The 21,935-nt window shown below is 39.3% G+C and overlaps 1 protein-coding gene across 1 annotated transcript; it reads right to left on the reverse strand.

Moving 5' to 3' along the window:
• Window positions 1–1,219: 1,219 nt before the first annotated feature.
• EIF1AX (eukaryotic translation initiation factor 1A X-linked) lies at window positions 1,220–20,618 on the reverse strand. Its single transcript, XM_032389622.1, has 7 exons — window positions 20,340–20,618; window positions 13,565–13,648; window positions 10,829–10,932; window positions 10,040–10,090; window positions 6,671–6,752; window positions 4,227–4,318; window positions 1,220–1,757 (listed from the first exon to the last, which is right to left on the reverse strand). The coding sequence occupies exons 1-7, from the start codon at window positions 20,353–20,355 to the stop codon at window positions 1,752–1,754; spliced, it is 435 nt and encodes a 144-aa protein (XP_032245513.1). The 5' UTR covers window positions 20,356–20,618; the 3' UTR covers window positions 1,220–1,751.
• Window positions 20,619–21,935: the final 1,317 nt, after the last annotated feature.

Here is a 21,935-nt window from a genome sequence, read left to right on the forward strand (position 1 = left end):
TACCATCCCTACCATGAACTGTACCACAGATGCAGAGTTACAGCATTCTTGGTAAAACAACACGGAAAAAGGATCTATATATACACCACAAATTTAGCAAAACACTTTTTGTACAGAAGCCTAAATATCTTAAGTTTAGATTTTGATGAAGATAATCACTAAGTCGATTCTTCAAGGCTAGTTTCTTACAAGTCTTAAAAAAACCAGCTCATGGTCTCGGATGCATTCCCTCTAGGTTAAGTGTTCAGAACTCCAGAGAATAAGAAACATGAATTCCAACTGTCTACTCATTTCTATTCTTTGATTTAATAATGTTTTATAGTACCTCAGATTCTGATTCCAGAGTTTGCACACTTAGGAATAAGCATGAGATTAGAGAAGATTTGCTTATTTTTTGAAGCCACATGAAGGTTTATTTCCCTTTGTAGTACTTTTCATCATTGAAAACACCTCTGGAGACCGGTAGAATAGAAGCTTCATTACCTTAATGATGGACCTCTTCTTTTAAAGTTGCATAAGATTTCAATGTGGCTAGTGAGGTCTAAATAGCCCACCCATTAATTTCATCTTTGTAGAATTGAAAACAAAACTAAGTAAGGGAAAATCCAAATTCCCAATAAAATACAAGCAAAACAAATCTTTACACACAATAAAATACATCCTAAACACAAAGTAAGGGTATAATATACTCTGCAGATGACATTGTCTTTATTATACTTCTCAGCTGTAGCTCTCCCATTTAAAATGAGAAACCATCTTTTCAGTAAATTGTTATTCCCCTCCTCTTTTCCCAGCTTAGGGATAGTTTGAAAAAGGCTTAATTTGTACAGTTGTTAGGAAATTAAATTTTCATTTATACATAATTCAGGTGTTTATAAAGCACTCAAAATTGTAGCTTATAGGTATATGACTTCTGAAATAAAATTGACACTTTTAACAATATTTTTGTTCTTTAAAAATATTCTACATACATGCATATGATCAAAACAATCTTTTCTTGTTTGGGAAATTTCCTATGCATAGTAAGGAAAAAAACTGCCAACTACAGCAACGTTTCAATGTTAAGATGACTGGGTGCCACCTACTGTTCAATTCCTGTAACTACTAACCTTACAAATTAAAAATTGCTATTAAAACCCAGGTTGTAAAACCTGCATTTTGGAAATGCTTTTTTGCTGATACATTTATAGTGGCAAAATAAGATCATGAAAAGAATGTACATGATATCAAAATTAGTACAAAAATAGCCACATGCTACTTAAATATGAAAAACAGACCTAATCATTTTTACTTCAAATGCAGAGTTCTGCCTCCTTTAAACTGTATCAAAATCTCAAGGGAACATCAAAGTAACTGGAATATACAGTCAACAGGCTAGTCAAAGTTAGGGCTTAATCATAATCCATAATGAGTGTAGGGCAAATGGTTAATTCAGAACATTCATTTACTTATGGGAAGGGGTCAAAGTAGGAAAGGCAGTAATGCATTTCTCCCCTCTTTTTAAAAATAGTAGATGTGGTCTTTTACCCATAAGCTCCAATACATCAAAAGAACAAAGGGGGTTTAACTTTTCACTTAAGAGAATTCAGCATTACCAGTTTTTAAAGAAATACCTTAGAAACAAATCAGTCTGCTTTAGCAAATTGCACTCATGCTAATGAAATTTTAATCTTCTTTAACAGGTCACAGCCAAAATCCAAATTGTTGGAACAATCCTCAGAGAAACTGGAATGTAAAATGTTGAATTCAATTTAGATCTGGAAGGGAAAAGAACATCAGATCAAATGAAAGAATTCTTATATTCCAGCAGTCTACCACATAAGGGAGGCTTGCACACCCTAAAGCTATCTTTGAAGAGGAAATTCTACACACAGGGTTTTTCTCAATTACAGTTTGTTGCCAGTAAATCTTTACAACCATGTCATGCTATGCAAAATATTCTTAATAAACTTTAGTGTCTCCTCCCTTTTGTGTTAGTGATGAAAGATTTTTTTATTCTGGGGTGGGAGCAGACACAGGAGTATTATCTGAGAAAGGGGCAAGTCTGACAGTAACCAAATTCTCCTCTCAACCTGGGTACAGGAAAAAAGGCTAGCATACCTATAAACCATCTGGAGAAATGTCTTGGAAAAGTAGGGTTCTCAGGTGGTAACAAGGCAACCCTGGCAAAACGTTCAAGATAACTCAAATTCCTTTAGTAGCCACCATCTTTTACCATCTCTTTCCCTGCCAGCTTACTGGGTCCAGTTCCAAGGCATCACTGGCACAGATTCAGAAGTTTTTTTCTTAGAAAATCTTAATCCTGTCTAGATCCTCAATTAGGAAAATGTAATACATTTTCCTAAATGAATACACCTCAGTGTATTCAAATTCAAATTCACATTCAAAAGTGTTCTCTGATTAGGTTCTTAATTTCCAAAAGAGACCTTCTACCCCAGCTCTAAAAATGTTTGGATTGCCCCTTAATTTACAACACAATTCCATGTCAGGTTCTGGTCACAATATAATCAATAAATCTACTGTCAAAGTATCATTAACAATTCAGTCACAAGAATTCTGTGGCTCAGGATCTCTAAAGGGAGGTACATTAAAAAAAGAATGATGTATTTATGTAAAAATTCATAAACGCATATACACATGGAGGATATATACTCAAATCCTTAATTCACCCTGAGTATTCTAAATGGTCTGAAGATGCATCAAAATATAAGATGGATTGATGGATGAATAAAGATATAGTTAAGATATATGATAAATCAGGTATAAAAATATTAATTATAGAATCCTGGTAGTGGGTATCACTTCTGATGCCCAACTCAGACTTCCCGAAGATCAGCCTTAGTATTTTTGAAAGGCTCTGGTAATTGTGTTGCACAGTCTTAGGAAATACTGCCCCAGGTACACTAAAATTTCATCTTCGAATCAAACCAAACATTAGCATAATTATTTTTAGATTTATATACACAGGTGGGTTCTCAACTACATTTTTATTTTAAGGAGTTGAAAAAGAGCCCACACTGGAGTTAAGAATAACTTATAATACTACTACAATTATTTATATTGCCAGAAACTAAGTATGAATTTCATTTAAATACTGTTAACAGCAAAAGGGCATTTGTTCTTGTGAGCATCACTGCTTTACCTTTCAGAAAAATAATACATTTTCCTAAAACACACCAACTCCAAACCAAGAGTTTGGCAACAGTGCATATCCAACAGATTGGCATTAAGTAATTGGCAGAAGGTCTCAACTTTTTAAAGATTTATTTATTTATTTATTTTAGAAAGAGAGATCACATGTGGGGGAGGGGCAGAGGGAAAGGGAGAGAGGCGCCCCTGGAATTACAACATATGTTAAAAGCCTTGTTAAATTTGAGACCTTTTGGGGTGTGTGGGTGGCTCAGCTGGTCAAGCGTTTGACTCTTGGTTTTGGCTCAGGTGATGATCTCAGGGTTGTGGGATAGAGCCCTGCGTTGGGCTCCATGATCAGGGCAGAGTCTGCTCGGGATTCTCTCTCTCCCTCTGCCCACCTCCCACGTGCTCTCTCTAAAACAACTAAATAAAATCTTCTAAAAAAATGTTGTAATTCCAATGCTTCATATCAAGCTGTTCAAACAAGATTCTTCTCTTAACATACTAGTATTTCAATTAAGGCACGTCTCTTTGAGAAGACCTTCTATTTCTTACAACTGTCTGCTAAATTCAGAAAGAGCTATCTCTTTAGATGCTTTTAAACAAGTTATGATTCCAATGCCTAGCATTCATTTCGCCAAAGCAAATACTCATCTTTTCTGGAAGAAATGTTGAAAAGATTTTTTTTTTAAGATTTTATTTATTTATTTGACAGAGAGAGAGATAGCGAGAGCAGGAACGCAAGCAGGGGGAGTGGGAGAGGGAGAAGCAGGCTTCCTGCCAAACAGGGAGCCTGATGTGGGACTCGATTCCAGGACTCTGGGATCATGACCCGAGCCGAAGGCAGATGCTTAACGACTGAGCCACCCAGGAGCCCGAAATGTTGAAAAGATTTTAAGAATTCTCAAAGTTTAACAGTTTGACTAGTTGTCTTCTATATTATACTGAGTATTTTAATTCATGGACAAGTCTTGAAATATACCCTAATTTAAGTATTCAACATTTTTAGTTTAAAGGAAGATAGGAGAAAAGGCTGGTTTCTCTGTGGATAATTCAGAAACAAAAGTTGGAAAATGCAAGATACATCTACTCACATCATCGATGTCTTCATCATCATCACCAATGTCATCAAACTGAATTTCATCATCATCTCCAGGACCAAATGTATCAGTTTCATTGATTTTAGCTAAAGAAACAATAACAAACACACTCATATAACCAAGATGATATTAAAATGAGTAACTGTGCACTAAAAGTGGTCTGATATTAAATGTTGAAGTATAAAAAGACTTGAGTCAAACATATCAATTCAAGTATAGTTGACATATATATTAATTTCAAGCGCACAACATAGTTGATTTGACAATTATATACACTACAATATGTTCACCAGAATAAGCATAGTTACCATCTGTCACCAAAGTTATTACAATATTATTGACTATATTCCCCATGCTGCACTTTTCATCCCCATGACTTATTTTAGAACTGGTAGTTTGTAACTCTTAATCCCCTTCACCTATTTCACCTACCCCCCCAACCCTCCAGCAACCACTGGTTTATCTTCTCTATGAGTCTATTTCTCTCTTGTTGTTTGTTCATTTTTTTGTTTTTTTAGATTCCACATGTCTAACTGCAATCATATGGTATTTGTCTCTCTGATTTATTTCACCTGGCATAATACCCTCAAGGTCCAACCATGTTATTACAAATGGCAAGATTTCATTTGCTTTTATGTCTAATACTCCAGTGTATGTGTGTGTCAATCATATGTTCTTTATCCATTTATCTATCAGTGGACACTTGATTTGCTTCCGTATCTTGGCTATTGTAAAAAATGCTGCAATAAAACACAAGGGTACATACATTTTTCCAAATAAGTGCTTTCGTTTTCTGTGGGTAAATATCCAGTAGTGGAATCACTGAATTGAATGGTATTTTTATGTTTAACTTTTTGAGGAACCTCCATACTGTTTTCCACAGTAGCTGCACCAGTTTTCATTCCCACCAACGGCGCACGAGGGTTCCTTTTTCTCCCCATCTTCACCAACCCTTGTTATTTCTTGTCTTTTTGATACTAGATATTCTGACTGGGGTGAGGGGATGGTTTTGATTTGCATTTCCCTGATGATTAGTGATGCTAAGCTCTTTTCACAGGCCTATTGGCCTTTCTACGTCTTCTGTGTAAAATGTCTATTCAGGTCCTCTGCCCATTTTTAATTGGATTATTTGGGAGGATTTTTAGGCATTCGGTTGTAGGAGTTTTTTTTTTTTTTTGAAGATTTTATTTGGGGCATCTGGGTGGCTCAGTCAGTGATCTCCCCTCTATGATCTCTCAACTTTTGCTCTCAAATAAAATCTTTTAAAAAATAAAAAATAAAGATTAATTTTTTTGAGAGAGAGAGAGCGCACACACGAGCAGGGGGAGGGGCAGAGGGAGAGGCAGACTCCCCTGCTGAGCAGGGAGCCTGATGTGGGGTTCGATCCCAGGACCCTGGGATAATGATCTGAGCCTAAGGCAGATGCTTAATCAACTGAGCCACCCAGGTGCCCCAAGTTGTAGGAGTTCTTTACATATTTTGGATATAAACCATTTATTAGATACATCATTTGCAAGTATCTTCTCCTATTCAATAGGTTGCCACTTTGTTTTGTTGGTTTCTTTCACTGTGCAAAAGCTTTTTAGGTTAATGTAGTCCCAACTATTTATTTCACAAAGATATTTTTAGTAATGCAGGCTCCAGTTACACAAATTCTGAAACTATTACAACTTCCAGCTATGCCTAAAAAAATGGTTAGAGCACATGCTAACAACTTACCAATCACCAGACACTCATCCAATCAGAAACTTTAGTCAAATCATGATTACCCCCTAAGCAATGAAAATGAACTGGGAGGTGCTGGTCCTATTCCCCAATATACTAGCATTTCCTAGATTGAAAATGTCATGGAAATAATTTCAGTAGGATTTTCATGCTTAAGTATTGTTTTCATAATAATATGCAAGAGAGCCAAAACAAACAAAAAACACTACAAAACAAAAACATCAAATGAAAAAGGTAGGCTTACAAAGTAGTATGTAAAGGACATTTACTTTTGTATTGGTAACAGAAACAAAGAATGTTGGTTTTAAAAAATCCTATGGGATCTTATGATACTAGGATAAGAACTGAAAACTTTATAAAAATCAACAGTAACCACTATCCTTGCTTTACATTTAAAGTAGATGAACAATGACAATCTCTTGAGAAAGTTACTGTGAAATAAATACTGTAACAAAAGTATTCCTGATTGGTATTGGGCAGAAGTTCAGAGTTTATAAAGTGTAACTCCACACCAGAAAGTGTATTTATTAAGGACAGAATCCCAGTTACTTTTTTCTTAAGGTATCCAGTATTATGAAGTATAAGCAGGCATACTTAAAATGAACCATGTAAGCACAAAAGTAAATATGCAAAATTCTACCAAAATTCCTTCACCTAAGTAACACCAAGTACTAACACCGTATGACAGGTCAATAAAATAACTCAGACATTACCATGCTCTGGAAGCTCGCCATATGCCTTCAGACTCCTAGCTTCATCTGCATTGTATTTTAAAATTACATCGGCTTTATTATCCTGAAAAAGACAATTAACTTTTAGAACCGATTATGCCAAAATATTATTATTTTCCCAAATTATTTTCAAACTGGATAAATTAAAAACTGTCGTTACAATCTTTTCTCACATTTTAAAGTTTTCTCCTACCCAGTGCACTTGTTGTCATGAGCACTGGGTGACGTTCCATATACACTATAATTTCCATAATGTTGAATGACTATATTGTTAATTATACCAGAATTAAAGTTAAAAAAATAAGTATTATGGGCACCTGGGTGGCTCAGTCGGTTAAGCATCTGACTTCAGCTTGGGTCATGATCTCGGGGTTCTGGGATGGGGCCCCTGCATCAGGCTCCCTGCTCAGCAGGGAGTCTGCTTGCTCCTCTCCCTCCCCTTCTGCCTCTCACCCTGCTTGTGCTCACTCTCAAATAAAAGCTTAAAAAAAAAAAAGTATCAAAACAAACAAAACTTTTAAAAAATAAAGTTTTCTCCTACCCTCTAAAAAACATCCTCAGCATTATATAGTATGAAGCTGCTTACATGCATAAATGAATGACGATCAACAAGCTTAAGGAAGATATTTACAGATCTCACTTTAAAAAGAGCAGAACTGTACAAACCCAATCTTTTCAAGTTATTTACTATTATCCTTTGATTAGAAGTCTTTTTTTTTTTTAAGATTTTTATTTATTTGACAGAGAGAGACACAGTGAGAGAGGGAACACAAGCAGGGGGAGTGGAAGGGAGAAGCAGGCTTCTTGCCGAGCAGGGAGCCCGACGTGGGGCTTGATCCCAGGACCCTGGGATCGTGACCTGAGCCCAAGGCAGACGCTTAACGACTGAGCCACCCAGGCACTCTAGAAGTCTTTGGAAATACAAAAATTCCCTGGGACCATAATTTACAGGATGATTAAACAGTCTAAAAAATTGAGACTGTGTAATCACCTAAGGAAATTAATATACTTTTCCATGAATCAGTGGTTCTTAGAATATGAACTGACTGGAATCTCCAGTGGAGCCTTTATATTTCCTGAAGATAGATTAGTAGAGATGGAGTGAAGCTCATGAATCTCTATTTTTAAAAGCTCTTTTAAGTGTTTCTGAGGCAAATGTCCCACTGAAAATTACTGCCATAGAATGTTCATACTTTCCCATTTGAAAAGAATCCAACTCAGTTAAGGAAAGAAAAGTGTTGAAGTTGATTGTTTCAACTTCAAAAAGTTCTTTGGACCTAAAAGCAGGTCCTAATGGCTACAAAGAGGATCAGTGATGCAAAGGCAGTGTGATTCAAACCAGTACTTCTTGAACTGTAATGTTTATAGAAGCTCAAAGGTTAATTGTTAAAATGCGTATTCCAATTGAGGAGGTCTGGGGTGGGGTCCAAAAACCTGCATTTCTGACAAGTTCCCAAAAGCCAGTGATGCCACTGGTCCCTGGATCACCCTTTAAGTGGCAAGGGTAGAGAAGGTGGTTTGTGGGAGATTTAAGAATCAGAAAGTTGGTCTTGGCTGTCATTTTATAGTCAGAATGGTACATGTTTTCGGAGCCCCTGGGTGGCTCAGTCGTTTGGCATCTGCCTTCGGCTCAGGTCATGGTCCCAGGGTCCTGGGATTGACCCCCGCATCAGGCTCCCTGCTCAGCGGGAAGCCTGCTTCTCCCTCTCCCACTCCCCATGCTGTGTTCCGTCTCTCGCTGTGTCTCTGTCAAATAAATAAATCAAATCTTTAAAAAAAAAAAAAGAAAAAAAAGAATGGTACATGTTTTCAAACCTTGGTTTCCTTATCTGTCAAACAGAGAACTAATTATTCTTCCTACTTCTGGGGCTATTTTTAAGATCAAAAGAAGAAATTGGACATCAGAATGGTATTTTGTTTGTTTTGTTAGAGAGAGAGTGCACCCTTGTTGAAGGTTGGGGGGCAGGGCAGGACGGACACAGAAGGAGAGTATCTTTTTTTTTAAAGATTTTATTTATTTATTCATGAGAGACAGAGAGAGAGAGAGAGGCAGAGGGAAAAGCAGGCTCCCAAGGAGCAGAGAGCCCGATGCAGGACTCGATCCCAGGACCCTGGGATCATGACCTGAGCCGAAGGCAGACGCTTAACCATCTTGAGCCACCCAGGCGCCTGAGAATCTTAACCAAGCTCCACACCCAGCAAGGAGCCCAATGCAGGGCTTGATCTCATGACCCTGAGATCATGACCTGAGCTGAAATCAAGAGTCGGATGCTTAACTGAGCCACCCAGGCAACCCAAAATGGTATTAATTAAAGCAGGCTTTTTTGCATTGTTCACATTTTGGGCTGGGTAATTCTTTGTTGTAGGGACTGTCCTGTGCAATGTAGGATATTTGGCATCACCCCTGGGCACTATCCATTATATGCCATCAACACTGCCTCCCCCAGTTGTGACAACCAGAAATGTCTCCAGACACCGCCAAATGGTCCCTGGAGGAAAAAATTCACTCATGGTTGAGAACCACTAATTTAAAATGAAAATTTTAGTTCTTTATTCTGGAATATATATCTTAAAAAATCAAAGTAGGATCAAGGTTATAGAAACATCACTCACGATGTGATTAAATATATGGTGATGAGTTCCAATAGGTAGAAACCAAACGGACTACAGAGACCCACAATGAGTAGTCTCCAGGTTGAGATCATGAAGGGGAAGTACCATTTTTTCCTTTAAGTGCTCATTCAAATTTAGAGCACATACTTCTATCATGGTTTGTACTGTAATTACTTGTGTGCCTGTCTTATTTTTTTCACTACCAGGCCATAAACACTTTCTGGGATGGGAGCTTGAGTCATTCAGGTGTATCCACTACAGTAACAGTTTCCAGATTTTGATTTCAACATGTATAAATTAAAAAGAAAAGAAAAATTGCCATGGGAGGCCCAACATAAGATTAAATTTTTATTTTAACAAATAAGAACATGAACAAAACCACCACTATATAACATCACTCATTCCAAAAAAGGGAACTTTTTAAATATCAAAAAAGGAAAAAAAAGACCATTTAGCTTTATGAAAAATTCACATTGCCTGTTATTTTTTCCACATGAAAATGTAGACTCCACAGAATGGCCATTTGGGAACCACGATGCCTAGGGTACCTAGCACAATACCTAAAAAACGTAACTGGCCCTTATGAAATGTTTGTTGACACAGTGGTGAGCAGCATGCTGGGGTGAAACTGGTCAAATACAGTCATGACGGAAGTTCTAAGCATTAATGGCTCACAAAATTCAACCAAGTGAACAATGAGGAAAAAAAAAATATATATATATATACATATATTTTTACCTGGTAGTCTCGGAGACCAACCAATATAATGTCTGAAGTATTTATCCAAACCTATGAAAGAAAAGTCACTGCATGTCATATTTAAAAATAAAGAATCAAAGCAACATTGAGTCAGTCTTTCCATAAAATACTATTCACCCAACTGTGGGTGAAGTACCTATACTTGGTAATGGGATTAAAAAATACCCATATAAAAATCAGAGTTGGAGGGACTTTTACCCAATTAATATATCTGCCTCAACACCCACTATAATAGGAAATTAATCATTCCTTTTCAAGGCAGCCCATTCAGGAAATTTATTATCACCATAATACTTAATGTAATTCATATTCAAATTTTCTTTTCTTAACACTCTTTACAACTATTGCCCCCACCCTCAAACCAGAATCCAAACATGGGCCACCTACCCCATTTAACCATTAGGTTTCTTTCATCTCCATTCAACTGGAATAGTTCCCCCCCTCCCCCTTTAAGGTCATTAACATTGTATTAAGAGCCAGGCCATTTGTTTTGCAGGTCTCCCTCAATTTGGATTTGTTGATAGTTTCTTCATGATTAGATTCAGGTTAAACATTTTGAGCAGAAAAAACATAGGTGATGCAAATGTGTCTTTAAATATAATCCATATAAAACTACCATCAAGGAGTTGGCTGTTTTATTATAGGTAAATCACTGTTCTACTGAAATCTTTGGGGAACTTCCAAAAATGAGGTCCTTGACCCATAAAAACTATAGAGCCATTTTCCCCTTACTCACAATTTTAAAGTAAAACAAATTTCCACACCTACCTTTTTTCTCAATTTCCCTCTGATGTGACATAACCTCTTTACACCATCAAAACACATCGCTTCTAATCGTCCATTTCCCAACATTTTGATTACTTGAGCATACTCTGGGGGAGGGAAAACAAAAGTGTACAGGAAAAGTGTTCAACTTTTCATAACATCAACTTCAAAGTCTGCACAAAACGGACTAGAACAGTGGCGCCTGGGTGGCACAGTCCAACTCTTAGTTTTGGCTCAGGTCATGATCTCAGGATTCTGGGATCAAGCCCTACATAGGGCTCCATGCTCAGCACAGAGTCTGCTTCAGACTCTCTCTCCCTCTCCCTCCGCCCTAAGATAAATAAATAAATCTAAAACAAAACAAAACAGACTAGAACACATAGGTATATTGGTTAGGAATAAATATGTGTAGTAAAATAAATCCTAGGGATTAATAAACACTAAGCTAGTTAATGGCAGAGCCATAATCTAGACTCCATAATGTCATTTCTATAACAAGCTATCTCTGCTATCAGAAATGCTTTAATTATCGGGGCACCTGGGTGGCTCAGTAGGTAAGCGTCTGCCTTCGGCTCAGGTCATGATCCCAGGGTCCTGGGATCAAGCCCTGCATCAGGCTCCCTGCATCAGGCTCCCTGCTCGGCCAGGAGCCTGCTTCTCCCTCTCCCACTCCCCCTGCTTGTGTTCCCTCTCTAGCTGTCTCTCTCTCTCTGTCAAATAAATAAATAAAATCTTTAAAAAAAAAAAAAAGAAATGCTTTAATTATCTATTCATTTTGAATAAGCAGAAGGACTACTATCTTCATAACTGTATGCTTTATTTTTGGAGACCAAGGCAGCATGTCTGTAAACGTACATTACACCTCATCAATCTCTCACATTTGGAACGTCTCCCAAACTTGAATCTCCTTTCCCTCAGATCCTTTAGAGGCTAATCTCAACACAATTTTTGGTACATCTGGCAAATACAAGTAGCTTAATGTTAGTAACGTCTTTGTTATTTTTTCAAAAAAGATTTTGAGAGAGAGACAGAATGAGCATGAGAGAGAGAGAGAGAGCATGAGTGGGGGGAGGGTCAGAGGGAGAGAGAGAAGCAGGCTTCCAGGTGAGCAGGGAGCCCGATGTGGGGCTCGATCTCAGGACCTTGGAATCATGACCTGAGCTGAAGGCAGGCACTTAACTGACTGAGCCACCCAGGTGCCCCAGTAACGTCTTTGTTATATTAGAAGTCATTATTCTAAAGTTTTTGTAAAGCCAGAAAGATGTTCTCAGGCAAAATGCCAAACTTTTAATCAAAATCCTTCCAAAAGGAAACCCAGGAAGCCACCTGGTTTTACTGCCATTTGAAAAACTGAGATGATGAGCATTAGCTTGCACATGGGCCTGTCTGTTCTGCTCTTGTCATTAAATGACAGAAGACCTGGGGCGGAGGCGGGTGTTGCTTCAGAACCTTAAGCTTACTCAAGTTGTACATAAGACTGACCCCCAAAGGGAATATCCGCTGATTTTAAGTATACTGAGACCTAACTTTGAAAGGCTCAATTGTGGGGTTAACATGCTGAAGTGACTTGCTCAGAATATACTGAACCTAGAGCCGCAACATGGTGGGCCAATTCAAAGGCAGCTTCTTCCACTCCCCCTGCTTGTGTTCCCTCTCTCACTGTCTCTCTCTCTGTCAAATAAATAAATAAAATCTTAAAAAAAAAAAAAAGTGAGGAAAAAATACGAAAAAAGTGGTGGTCATAACGAAGTCAACTGCTAATGGAGGCAAGCCTGATTAAGGCTAAGAAACAAAAAGGTCTTTTAGTCACAAAACACTCTTCATTTTTAGTGGCTTATATAAACACGGCCATGAACAAAATCCACCAAAGTTCTATAAAAAGACAATCAAAAAAAGTTCTTCATTAAAATATGCCGGAAATTATTGGGATAACTGGAAACTTCAAAAACAGATTATATACTAGATATATAATATATTCATGTTAAATTATCTGAGCGTGATTTAATTCTATTGTGATTATGTAAGAGAATATCCTTAAGAAACATAATGCAGCACGTAAGGTAAAAGTATCATGTCTGCAACCTGCAAGCTTTAAAATGGTTCAAGAAACACACACACACACACACACACACACACACACACACACACACACGAAGGGTTTAAGGGAATTCATTGTATTAATACTGCGACTTTCCCAAAGGTTTGAAATTGCTCAAAAATATGGGAAACTAGTGTTATGCATCTTAGTTTGGAAAAGTCAATTGTTCAGTTTCACTGTATTCTATGTCCTGAAATTATATGCTAATGGCATTGAGAAGTGAGGGAAAGGCCTCTAATTCATCCCTCAAAAATCCATGGTCTAATAAAAATACTACGAAGCACCATTTACTATCAAAAAAGGTCTACTAAATCATGCCAATTGTTAACCTCAGCTTTTGAGGCTTAATTCCCTCTGAACCGTACAATTCATTCTTAATTATGAGTGTTCATGCACAAAACAATGAAACCCAGACATTTACAGAAATGCCTCCAATCCTCATTGCACACAGGATACCAGGGAATGATTAGAGGCGCTCTAGAGAGGTGTGGAGGGCTGAGGAACAGAGAAGGGCAAAGAGGGGCACAGGATGTCATTGCTCAGGGTTATGAATAGTTCTATCTTTCATGTTTAGACATTGAAATTCCATATTAAAAAAAAGAAAACTGTTACTAAAAAAAAACCCTCACAGAAATGCTTACCTTGTCCGTCTTCTTTGAACACCAGCTCTCTTTTTTCAGATTCATTCTCATTCTTACCTCTGCGTCTATTTTTACCTCCTTTACCTGATGGTTTTAAAGAAAGAAAAAGACGTTATCTGTACAATAGTATTAAAGAAATAAATGACTCACAACATGCCTTTAAAAAATCATTTAAATTTAAAAATTCACCTAATGTGGTCACCCAATCATATTAAATTTAAAATTTCCAAACATATCAAACACATCACTCCCCTACCCTTCTTAGAAATTCCTTTTGGGTTATTTCTGACATAAAATACAAATAAACCAAAAGAAGGTATTACATAAAATTATATAGATCCCTGAGAACATCTGCATTCAATGACCAAAGTTCCTGGACCATAATGACCACTTGGTTGAGCACATTTCTCAGTGAACCCCTCCTACAGCGACCCACAAGGGCCAGGGTGGGAGATATAACGGGTTACCCATAAATTTCTAAATAAATAAGCTCCCTCTTTTACCGGACCTCCCCATGAAAAGTCTGAGTTCAATCAAGTAGGATGACTTGGGGTGGGGGCTGGGGGTAAAGTTATAGCTCCTGGAATAGGATACATTGATTTTGTGGTGGAGGGAAAACAACTCTGGCTGCTGTGAGAGTTTTATCTTATACCTGTAGGAAAGATTCACTGAGCAAAGTATTTGAAGTTAAAAACACAAGGCACTAATTCCTGAACTTGGAAACAACCAAGATGTCCTTCAGTAGGTGAATAAACAAACTGTGGTTCATCGACACAATGGAGCAATAAAAAGAAATGAGCTATCGAGTTCCCGAAAGACATGAAAGAACCTTAAATGCAAACTGTTAAGGGAAAGAAGGAACCCATAAAGGCTGAATAGTATGATTCCAACCATACATTCTGGAAAAGGCAAAACTATAGACACAGTAAAAAAAAAAAAAAAAATCAGTAGTTGCCATGAGTTGGGGAGGAGAGGGCAGATGAATATGTGGAACACAGAGGATTTTCAGGGCAGTTAAATTACTATTCTGTATGATACTGTAATGGTGGATACATGTCATCATACATTTGTCAAAACCCACACAATGTACAACATAAAGAATGAACCTTAATGTAACCTATGGACTTGTTAGTAACAATGTATCTATGGCTCATGTAAGATGTTAACAACATGCTGGGGTAATATAATTTTAGTTTCTGCTCATTTCCCTACAAATGTAACTAATCTAAAAAAACAAAGTCCATGGGCACCTGGGTGGCTCAGTCAGTATGCTTTGGGCTCAGTTCATGATCTCCAGGTCCTGGGATAGAGCCCCACGTGGGGCCCCCCCAGCCCCCCTCATGTGCACTCTCTTCAAATAAATTAATAAAATCTTAAAAAAAAATAAATAACAAAGTCCAATAAAAAACAATAAAAAGCAGCTACCCTACGACCCAGCAATTGCACTACTGGGTATTTACCCCAAAGATAAAAATACAGTGATCCGAAGGGGCAAATGCACCCCAATGTTTATAGCAGCGATGTGCACAATAGCCAAACTATGAAAGAGCCCAGATGTCCAGCAACAGATGAATGGATAAAGATGTGGTATATATACACAATGGAATATTATGCAGCCATCAAAAAATGAAATATTGCCATTTGCAATGATGTGGATGGAACTAGAGGGTATTATGCTAAGCAAAATAAGTCAATCGGAGAAAGACAATTATATGATCTCATTGATATGTGGAATTTGAGAAACAAGGCAAAGGATCATAGGGGAAGAGAAGAAAAAAATAAAATAAGACGAGAGAGACAAACCATAAGAGACTCTTAATCTCAGGAAACAAACAGCGTTGCTGGAGCGGAGGGGGGTGGGGGGGATGGGGTGGCTGGGTGATGGACACTGGGGAGGGTATGTGTTGTGGTGAGTGCTGGGTGCTGTGTAAGACTGATAAATCACAGACCTGTACCCCTGAAACAAATAATACATTATATGTTAATAATAATAAACAAACAGTGGGATGTAGGAAAAAAAACAATAAAAAGCAAGGTGCAAATAGGATGCAATCAGCAAAATCCAGACTGCGGGAGCAGGGTCGGGCCTGGTTAGTACTTGGATGGAAGACATTTGTTTTCAAAACAAAGCAAGCAAGCTGCATACTCATATTTGCTTGTATATACATAAAATACCTCTGGGAAAGGCATATACAAAAAAAGTTAACAATGACTGCCTGTGAGGAGAACTGGTTTACAATGGGACATGTTTAGGAAAGAGATTTCACTTTTCATACTTTTGAAATTTGAATGGTAAATATACTATCAAAAAAAAAACAAAACTTCAACAAAAACTGTACCATGAAGCAGGCCTAGCCTAGCCACGAAGAGGAAGAGAAAAACAGGAGGAATATTTCTGAGATGGAAACAAGAGAATGATGACCAAATGTAGAGGGAGGGAGAAGTAAAGGATGAAAGGGGCTTTCACAAAAACCTCTCAGGATCTCAGTTACAGACTATGTAAAATGAAGGAGTTAGAACAGAAGATCCAAATACCTCTACATTCCTACATTCCTTCTACCATTTAGGATTCTAGAATTCTATCTACTGCTGTCCTTAAAAAACTGTAATTCTCCCCCTCCCCTTGTTTTACACACTTTAAATGACACTAATGATCATTTCCCAACTCTTCTTTTTCTGACTTTTAAAGGGCCACTCACACTATTCTTGACTTTTACCAGCCACCACCCCCCCAATTATGCCTATTCCTCTGGAGCTTCATTAATTCCAAATTCTCACTTTCTGTTAACCCACTCTTTAAGGAAATTAATTTTTCTCACCTATCACTTCTATGCTAATAATTTTACATCTAAGCCCACTATTTCAACCAAGCATTGGTCTCATATTTCTAATGGCTCCAGTGAATGGGTTACTGTCCTCTCAAGCTGGATTTTATTCAAAACTCTACTTTTATTTTTTACAAAGCTGGTCCTAAATCAATACCCTTGTTTCTGTCAGTGACAACATGATCACCTTAAAGAATATATGTATCTCTCAACCTACGAACACACCAATCTACCTCTTAATATTTCTCTTCCACTATCTTATGCTTTAATCCAAGTAGATTTTTCACTGTCCCAGTAACTCACCCTTCACAAGCTTATGCCTATGAGATAGGTACTATTTTGTCTTCATTTCCCAGGAGATGATAGTCTTTGAAAGGTTAAGTGACTTATCCAAGGCTATATCATAAGTGAGATCTGGGATTTGAAGTGAGCAGTAAGACCCCACCCCAGTTAACTATACTCTTAACCACTATACAATTAAGCCACCCATTTTACTTGTCACAATCACCCTATGAATAGGTCATTTATCCCCAGTTTATCACGGAGTTCACTGAAGCTCAGAGAATTAACTCACTTTACATATTTCAGTGTGTGGGGGTGAAGAGATTCAAACCTAATCTTTTTTTTTTTAAAAAGATTTTTTATTTATTTATTTGAGAGAGAGAATGAGAGAGAGAGCACATGAGAGGGGGGAGGGTCAGAGGGAGGAGCAGACTCCCCGCAGAGCAGGGAGCCCGATGCGGGACTCGATCCCGGGACTCCAGGATCATGACCTGAGCCGAAGGCAGTCGCTTAACCAACTGAGCCACCCAGGCGCCCAAACCTAATCTTTTTTGTTGTTGTTCTTGGCCCTCACATTAAGGGTACCTCTCTGAAATAAGTCAAGCACAGAAAGTCAATTATCATATGGTTTCACTTATTTGTGGAACATAAGGAATAACATGGAGGACATTAAGAGAAGGAAGGGAAAAATGGGCGGGGGGAATTGGAGGGAGAGATGAACCATGAGAGACTATGGACCTGAGAAACAAACAGGGTTTTAGAGGGGAGGGGGGAGGGGGGATTGGTTAGCCCGGTGATGGGTATTAAGGAGGGCACGTACTGCATGGAGCACTGGGTGTTATACGAAAACAATGGATTGTGGATCACTACATCAAAAACTAATGATGTATTGTATGGTGACTAACATAATATAATAAAATTAAAAAAAAAAAAAAGACCAAATGCAATGTTTGAGTTTGTAAACTGTAAAAAAAAAAAAAAAAAAGGGTACCTCTCCCCAGCATTTTGTTCCCATTCCAGAACCTAAAACCACACTGGTGGCCTTTTTCAAAACATGGGAGAAAGGCTGTAAGTGGTAGTGATATTAAAGAACTCATGGGAAGAACCTGGAAGCAGCAAAAGGTTCACAGCCCAAACAGGATCAAGAATGTGCACACGGCCACTGCAAAGACAGACACATAACTTCTAGAACCAAGTGCATGTTATCCGTCTTGGGGTAAGTCTCACAATGCTCTGTGCTATTGTCAGGTGGGCCTCTATAATTTCCTGACCCACCCAGTGTCCTTAGAGTTCAGTATGTGAGGCATTCTTAGGGGACATGAAAACGGATTTCCTAGAAAAAGTATCTTCTGCTCCATGCCATTCATGCCAGATCTTCAAACCAGAGTGAAAGCTCCATTAGGGCAAGGATCCTACCAGCTTTGTTTACTGAGTTATACACCCAAGTTGGACAATTCTTTGAATCAGTCCAGAGTAGTCCGTACATTCCTAAAGGAGCGGCAATTTTAAAAGCAAAGGTAGTAACTTCCTCAAAGTGTGGGAGCGCCTTACCTCAAATAGTCTTCTTGAGTGGACCAAAAGATACCCTTTTTCCTGAGGTAATAAGCTAAAAGTATCTAGAGGATTCTAGAGGAAATAAGCTGGTAAGAATCAGTCCAAAGCAAAAGTCATTCAACACAGTTTGTGGTAATTTATATCTTTGTGAAACCATCACCAAAATTATATTCACAAGGCTTCTGGCTTTTCCAATGAAGAGAAACAAAAATAAACATGAATTTAATTCTACATTAGTAAACCTCATCTCATAAAATTCAGGGGTCTTGGAAAGCACTAACATAACAGATTGGTTTTACAAGTACTGAAATGATAAACAACAAATTCAAAATGGTGACTACCTCCCAAAACAGAGGAAGACAGGAGGAGGGGACTGGAGACGGGGACACAAAGGGCTTTAAATGATTCTGTGTTTTAATTTTCAAGTTCAGAGTAATAGACTCCCAGGTGTTCACTGTATTATATTTTTTGTATGCTTCAAATATTATTTATAGAATGATCCACTGCTTGCCAATTTATCAGAACTAACCATACCCCGATCACTAGCCTCTCTATTTTACTGCCATGTAATGGAATATAACCTTCAAATAGGCTAGTGAACTAGATGTGATTTAATGTAGAAGTCCTGTTCCCTGGGAACCAAAGGGGAACCTATTATTCATCTGAGAGTTAGAATCAACCAAAAGGAAGGTGACTTAATCCAACAAATATTTATTGAGCATCTACTAAGTGTCAATTCAATGTGATTAAGACAGATACTATTACTGCCCATTAGAGCTTAGAATTTAGTGAGGGAATTGGAAATCTCATCACTAGAAATAAAGGTGAGAATAAGATACTTACTGAGGTGATCCAATTACCATCTAAAAGGAAATAAAGGATTGGACAAGTTACAAGAAAACTGACTTTTTAGAACTCCATTTCACCCAGAATAATTAGCAGTAATATGCTGCAAAAAGGACCTGCAAGTTAGATTTCTGAGGACAGTGGAGTGCCCTAAGGGAACTGCACCAAATCTTGCAAAGAACCCCAACCAAGTACCCCAGGGGATAGAATCCCTGGAGCCAGCTGTGAAGTAGAAAAGAGAACAGAAGTAGGCCTGGGTCAGGGAAGGGGTCTCAAGGATGAATAACCAAAGGAAACTTCTTGTGGTTTGTGTAATATGCTCCCCTCCTGAAGGAAATACAATGTTTCCTTGTTTCTATTGACACGATCACCTTAAGAAATATTTATAAAGATACAATTTCCTTGGGAAATTATAAAATACTTAAAAGATAGAAATCCCCTTAAGTCTAAAAAAAAAGGATAATTTCTTTAGGACTCCTCTGCTTTTAGGTATATTAGACCTTCCATTTTGGAAATTCCAAATAAATTTATCTTCGAGACGAGTAATTTGTGGACGTTTAGCCTCAGAATGGAGGGAACTTAAAAAATTAAAAGGTCTTTACTCCGAACACATTTATACAAGATATGAGACAAAAATAGAAAACTTGGATAAATATGGAACAAGTGTTCTGGGGGTTAAAAAAAAAAAAAAAAAGTTAAACCCCGTAAAGGGATGGGGAAGAGTAAATCTCTAGAAATGAACCTTAAATAAGTAAATATACATCAAGGTTTCGTCCACTGTTTACAAGGGAGAGGGAGTAGTCTCAACAATACTCAACAACTATCCATAAAGAAACCCATACATGAGTACCTGGTCACTAAAGCAGGCATTATCCTTTTAAAGTTAAGAACTGCTTTCAGGGCTTAACTCCTTGCCCAGGAAGCCAAAGGCACTCATTTGCGAAACCCTGGCCGCCTCAGGGAGGTCTCCCCCACAGGTCCAAAAAGCGCCGCGGTCAGTCTGGCGCGAATCGGGAGCAAAAGCCCACATTCTCCCGCAGGAGGCCCTACAAAAATGGCGTCGGCTCCACCCCAATGTGACCAAACTGGAAGACAGGAGTAACTTCCCAGCTTCTCTCCCAAGCCCCAAATCGCGTCCGTATCGTGCAGCCGTGTTCAGGCACAGCAGAAAGGAAGGTCACTGCGGCCTGGGCAATCCGGAGGCCGGGGGCAGGGCCGGAGAGACCGGGTGGAGTGGAGTCGTGGTCCCGGGGTCCAGGCAGCATTACCTTTATTCTTGGGCATGGCGGTGACGGAAGCCTCCCGGCGTTTCCGACTCCTATCCTGCGGTTGGCTGCGGTGGCGGGAGCAGCGACTCCTCCGAGGGGCCCCAGGGGCAACGCGTGGGACCTCGCGGTACCAAGCAAGCAAGAGAGGCCGGCTCGCGTGCGCGGGAGAGTCTCGCGACCGAGTTCTTCCGAGATCCGCCTGCGCCCACGCTCAGCCGCAGCAAATGGCGTCGCGGCTGCTTGCGTCGCTTTTCCCCGCCTCCCAACGCCGGCTGGCCCTCCCCCCTCCCGGCCCTACGGCGCAGGCGTGGCCGACTGAACCCCACCCCTTATCCCCCTCCCCCCACCCCCCCATTGTTAGAGCGGATGGTGACGCGCTTTTGAAGAGTTCGCGGTAGATCGCAGGAACACGCGGGGGGCGGGACAGTGAGCCGAGAGGAGAAGGAGTCAGGGAGGGAGTGGGCGGGGCCCAGGCGTCATAATAAAGGGCGGATTCAGGTGGCGCCCGCTGCTGGCTGACATCAGACTTGTCTGCTGCTTTGTGACAAGCCCGCGTCTCGGTGTTTGAGCTGCTGCTGACTCATTAACGAATCTCACAGCTAGTTTTAACTAGGCCCTCTCGCCCACCCAACCTGGTCGGGAGCCTGAGGGGAAGGGCAAGGCTCTCCGGTCATCTCCATTACCAAGGCATAATAGTTGCAGGACATTTGTTATTACTTTAAAAGACTACATCTGTTGCTTACTATTACCATCAGTTAGCAGAATGTCTGGCATATAGTAGGTGCTCAATATACACCAGAAGGGAGGGAGGGGAGAAGACATAAACTCAGGGTTAAGGCCTGAACTGTGCCCTCCCAAAATTCATATGTTGAATTCTTAACCCCTAACATCTCAGAATGTGACTGTATTTAGAAATAGGGTCTTTAGGGGCACCTGGGTAGCTCAGTCAGTTAAGCGTCTGCCTTTGGCTCTGGTCTTGATCCGGGGGTCCTGGGATGGAGCCCTGCTTAGGGCTCCCTGCTCAGTGGGGAGTCTGTTTCTCTCTCCCCCCCCCCCACTCCTGTGCGTGTGCTCTCTCTCAAATAAATAAAGTCCTTTAAGAATTAAAAAAAAAAAGGGTCTTTAAAGAGGTAATGAAGTTGAAATGAGTTCATTATGGTGGGCCGGAATGCAATATTGACTGGTGTCTTTATAAGAAGAGATTAGGACACAGGCACAGAGGGGAACACCGTGGGAACAAGAAGGTGGCTGTCTACAAGCCAAGGAGAGAATCCTCAGAAGAACCCAACACGGCAGACCTCTTGATCTGACTTCTAGCTTCTAACACTGTGAGAAAATAAATTTTTGCTGTTTAAGCCACTGTTTGTGGTATTTTGTTATAGTAATCTCTGCCAACTTACATAGCTGACCATACAGAACATATAACTTCCCTTGTAAGTAAACTTACTTTATTTTTTTAAAAGATTTTATTTATTTACTTGAGAGCACAAGCAGGAGGAGCGGCAGGCAGAGGGAGAGGGAGAAGCAGACTCCCCACTGAGCAGGGAGCCTGATGCAGGGCTCGATCCCAGGACCCCGAGATCATGACCTGAGCCG

This window comes from Phoca vitulina, unplaced genomic scaffold (genome assembly GCF_004348235.1).
Source record: "Phoca vitulina isolate PV1807 unplaced genomic scaffold, GSC_HSeal_1.0 scaffold55, whole genome shotgun sequence".
Classification (NCBI taxonomy): Eukaryota; Metazoa; Chordata; class Mammalia; order Carnivora; family Phocidae; genus Phoca; species Phoca vitulina.

Excerpts from the sequence above, each read along its gene's own strand:
- EIF1AX (XM_032389622.1), bottom strand. Across the intron at positions 6,753-10,039 it reads TTGGTCTCCGAGACTACCAG|GATAATAAAGCCGATGTAAT; the intron begins GTAAAAATATAT and ends TGTCTTTTTCAG. Across the intron at positions 4,319-6,670 it reads TGGCGAGCTTCCAGAGCATG|CTAAAATCAATGAAACTGAT; the intron begins GTAATGTCTGAG and ends TTGTTTCTTTAG.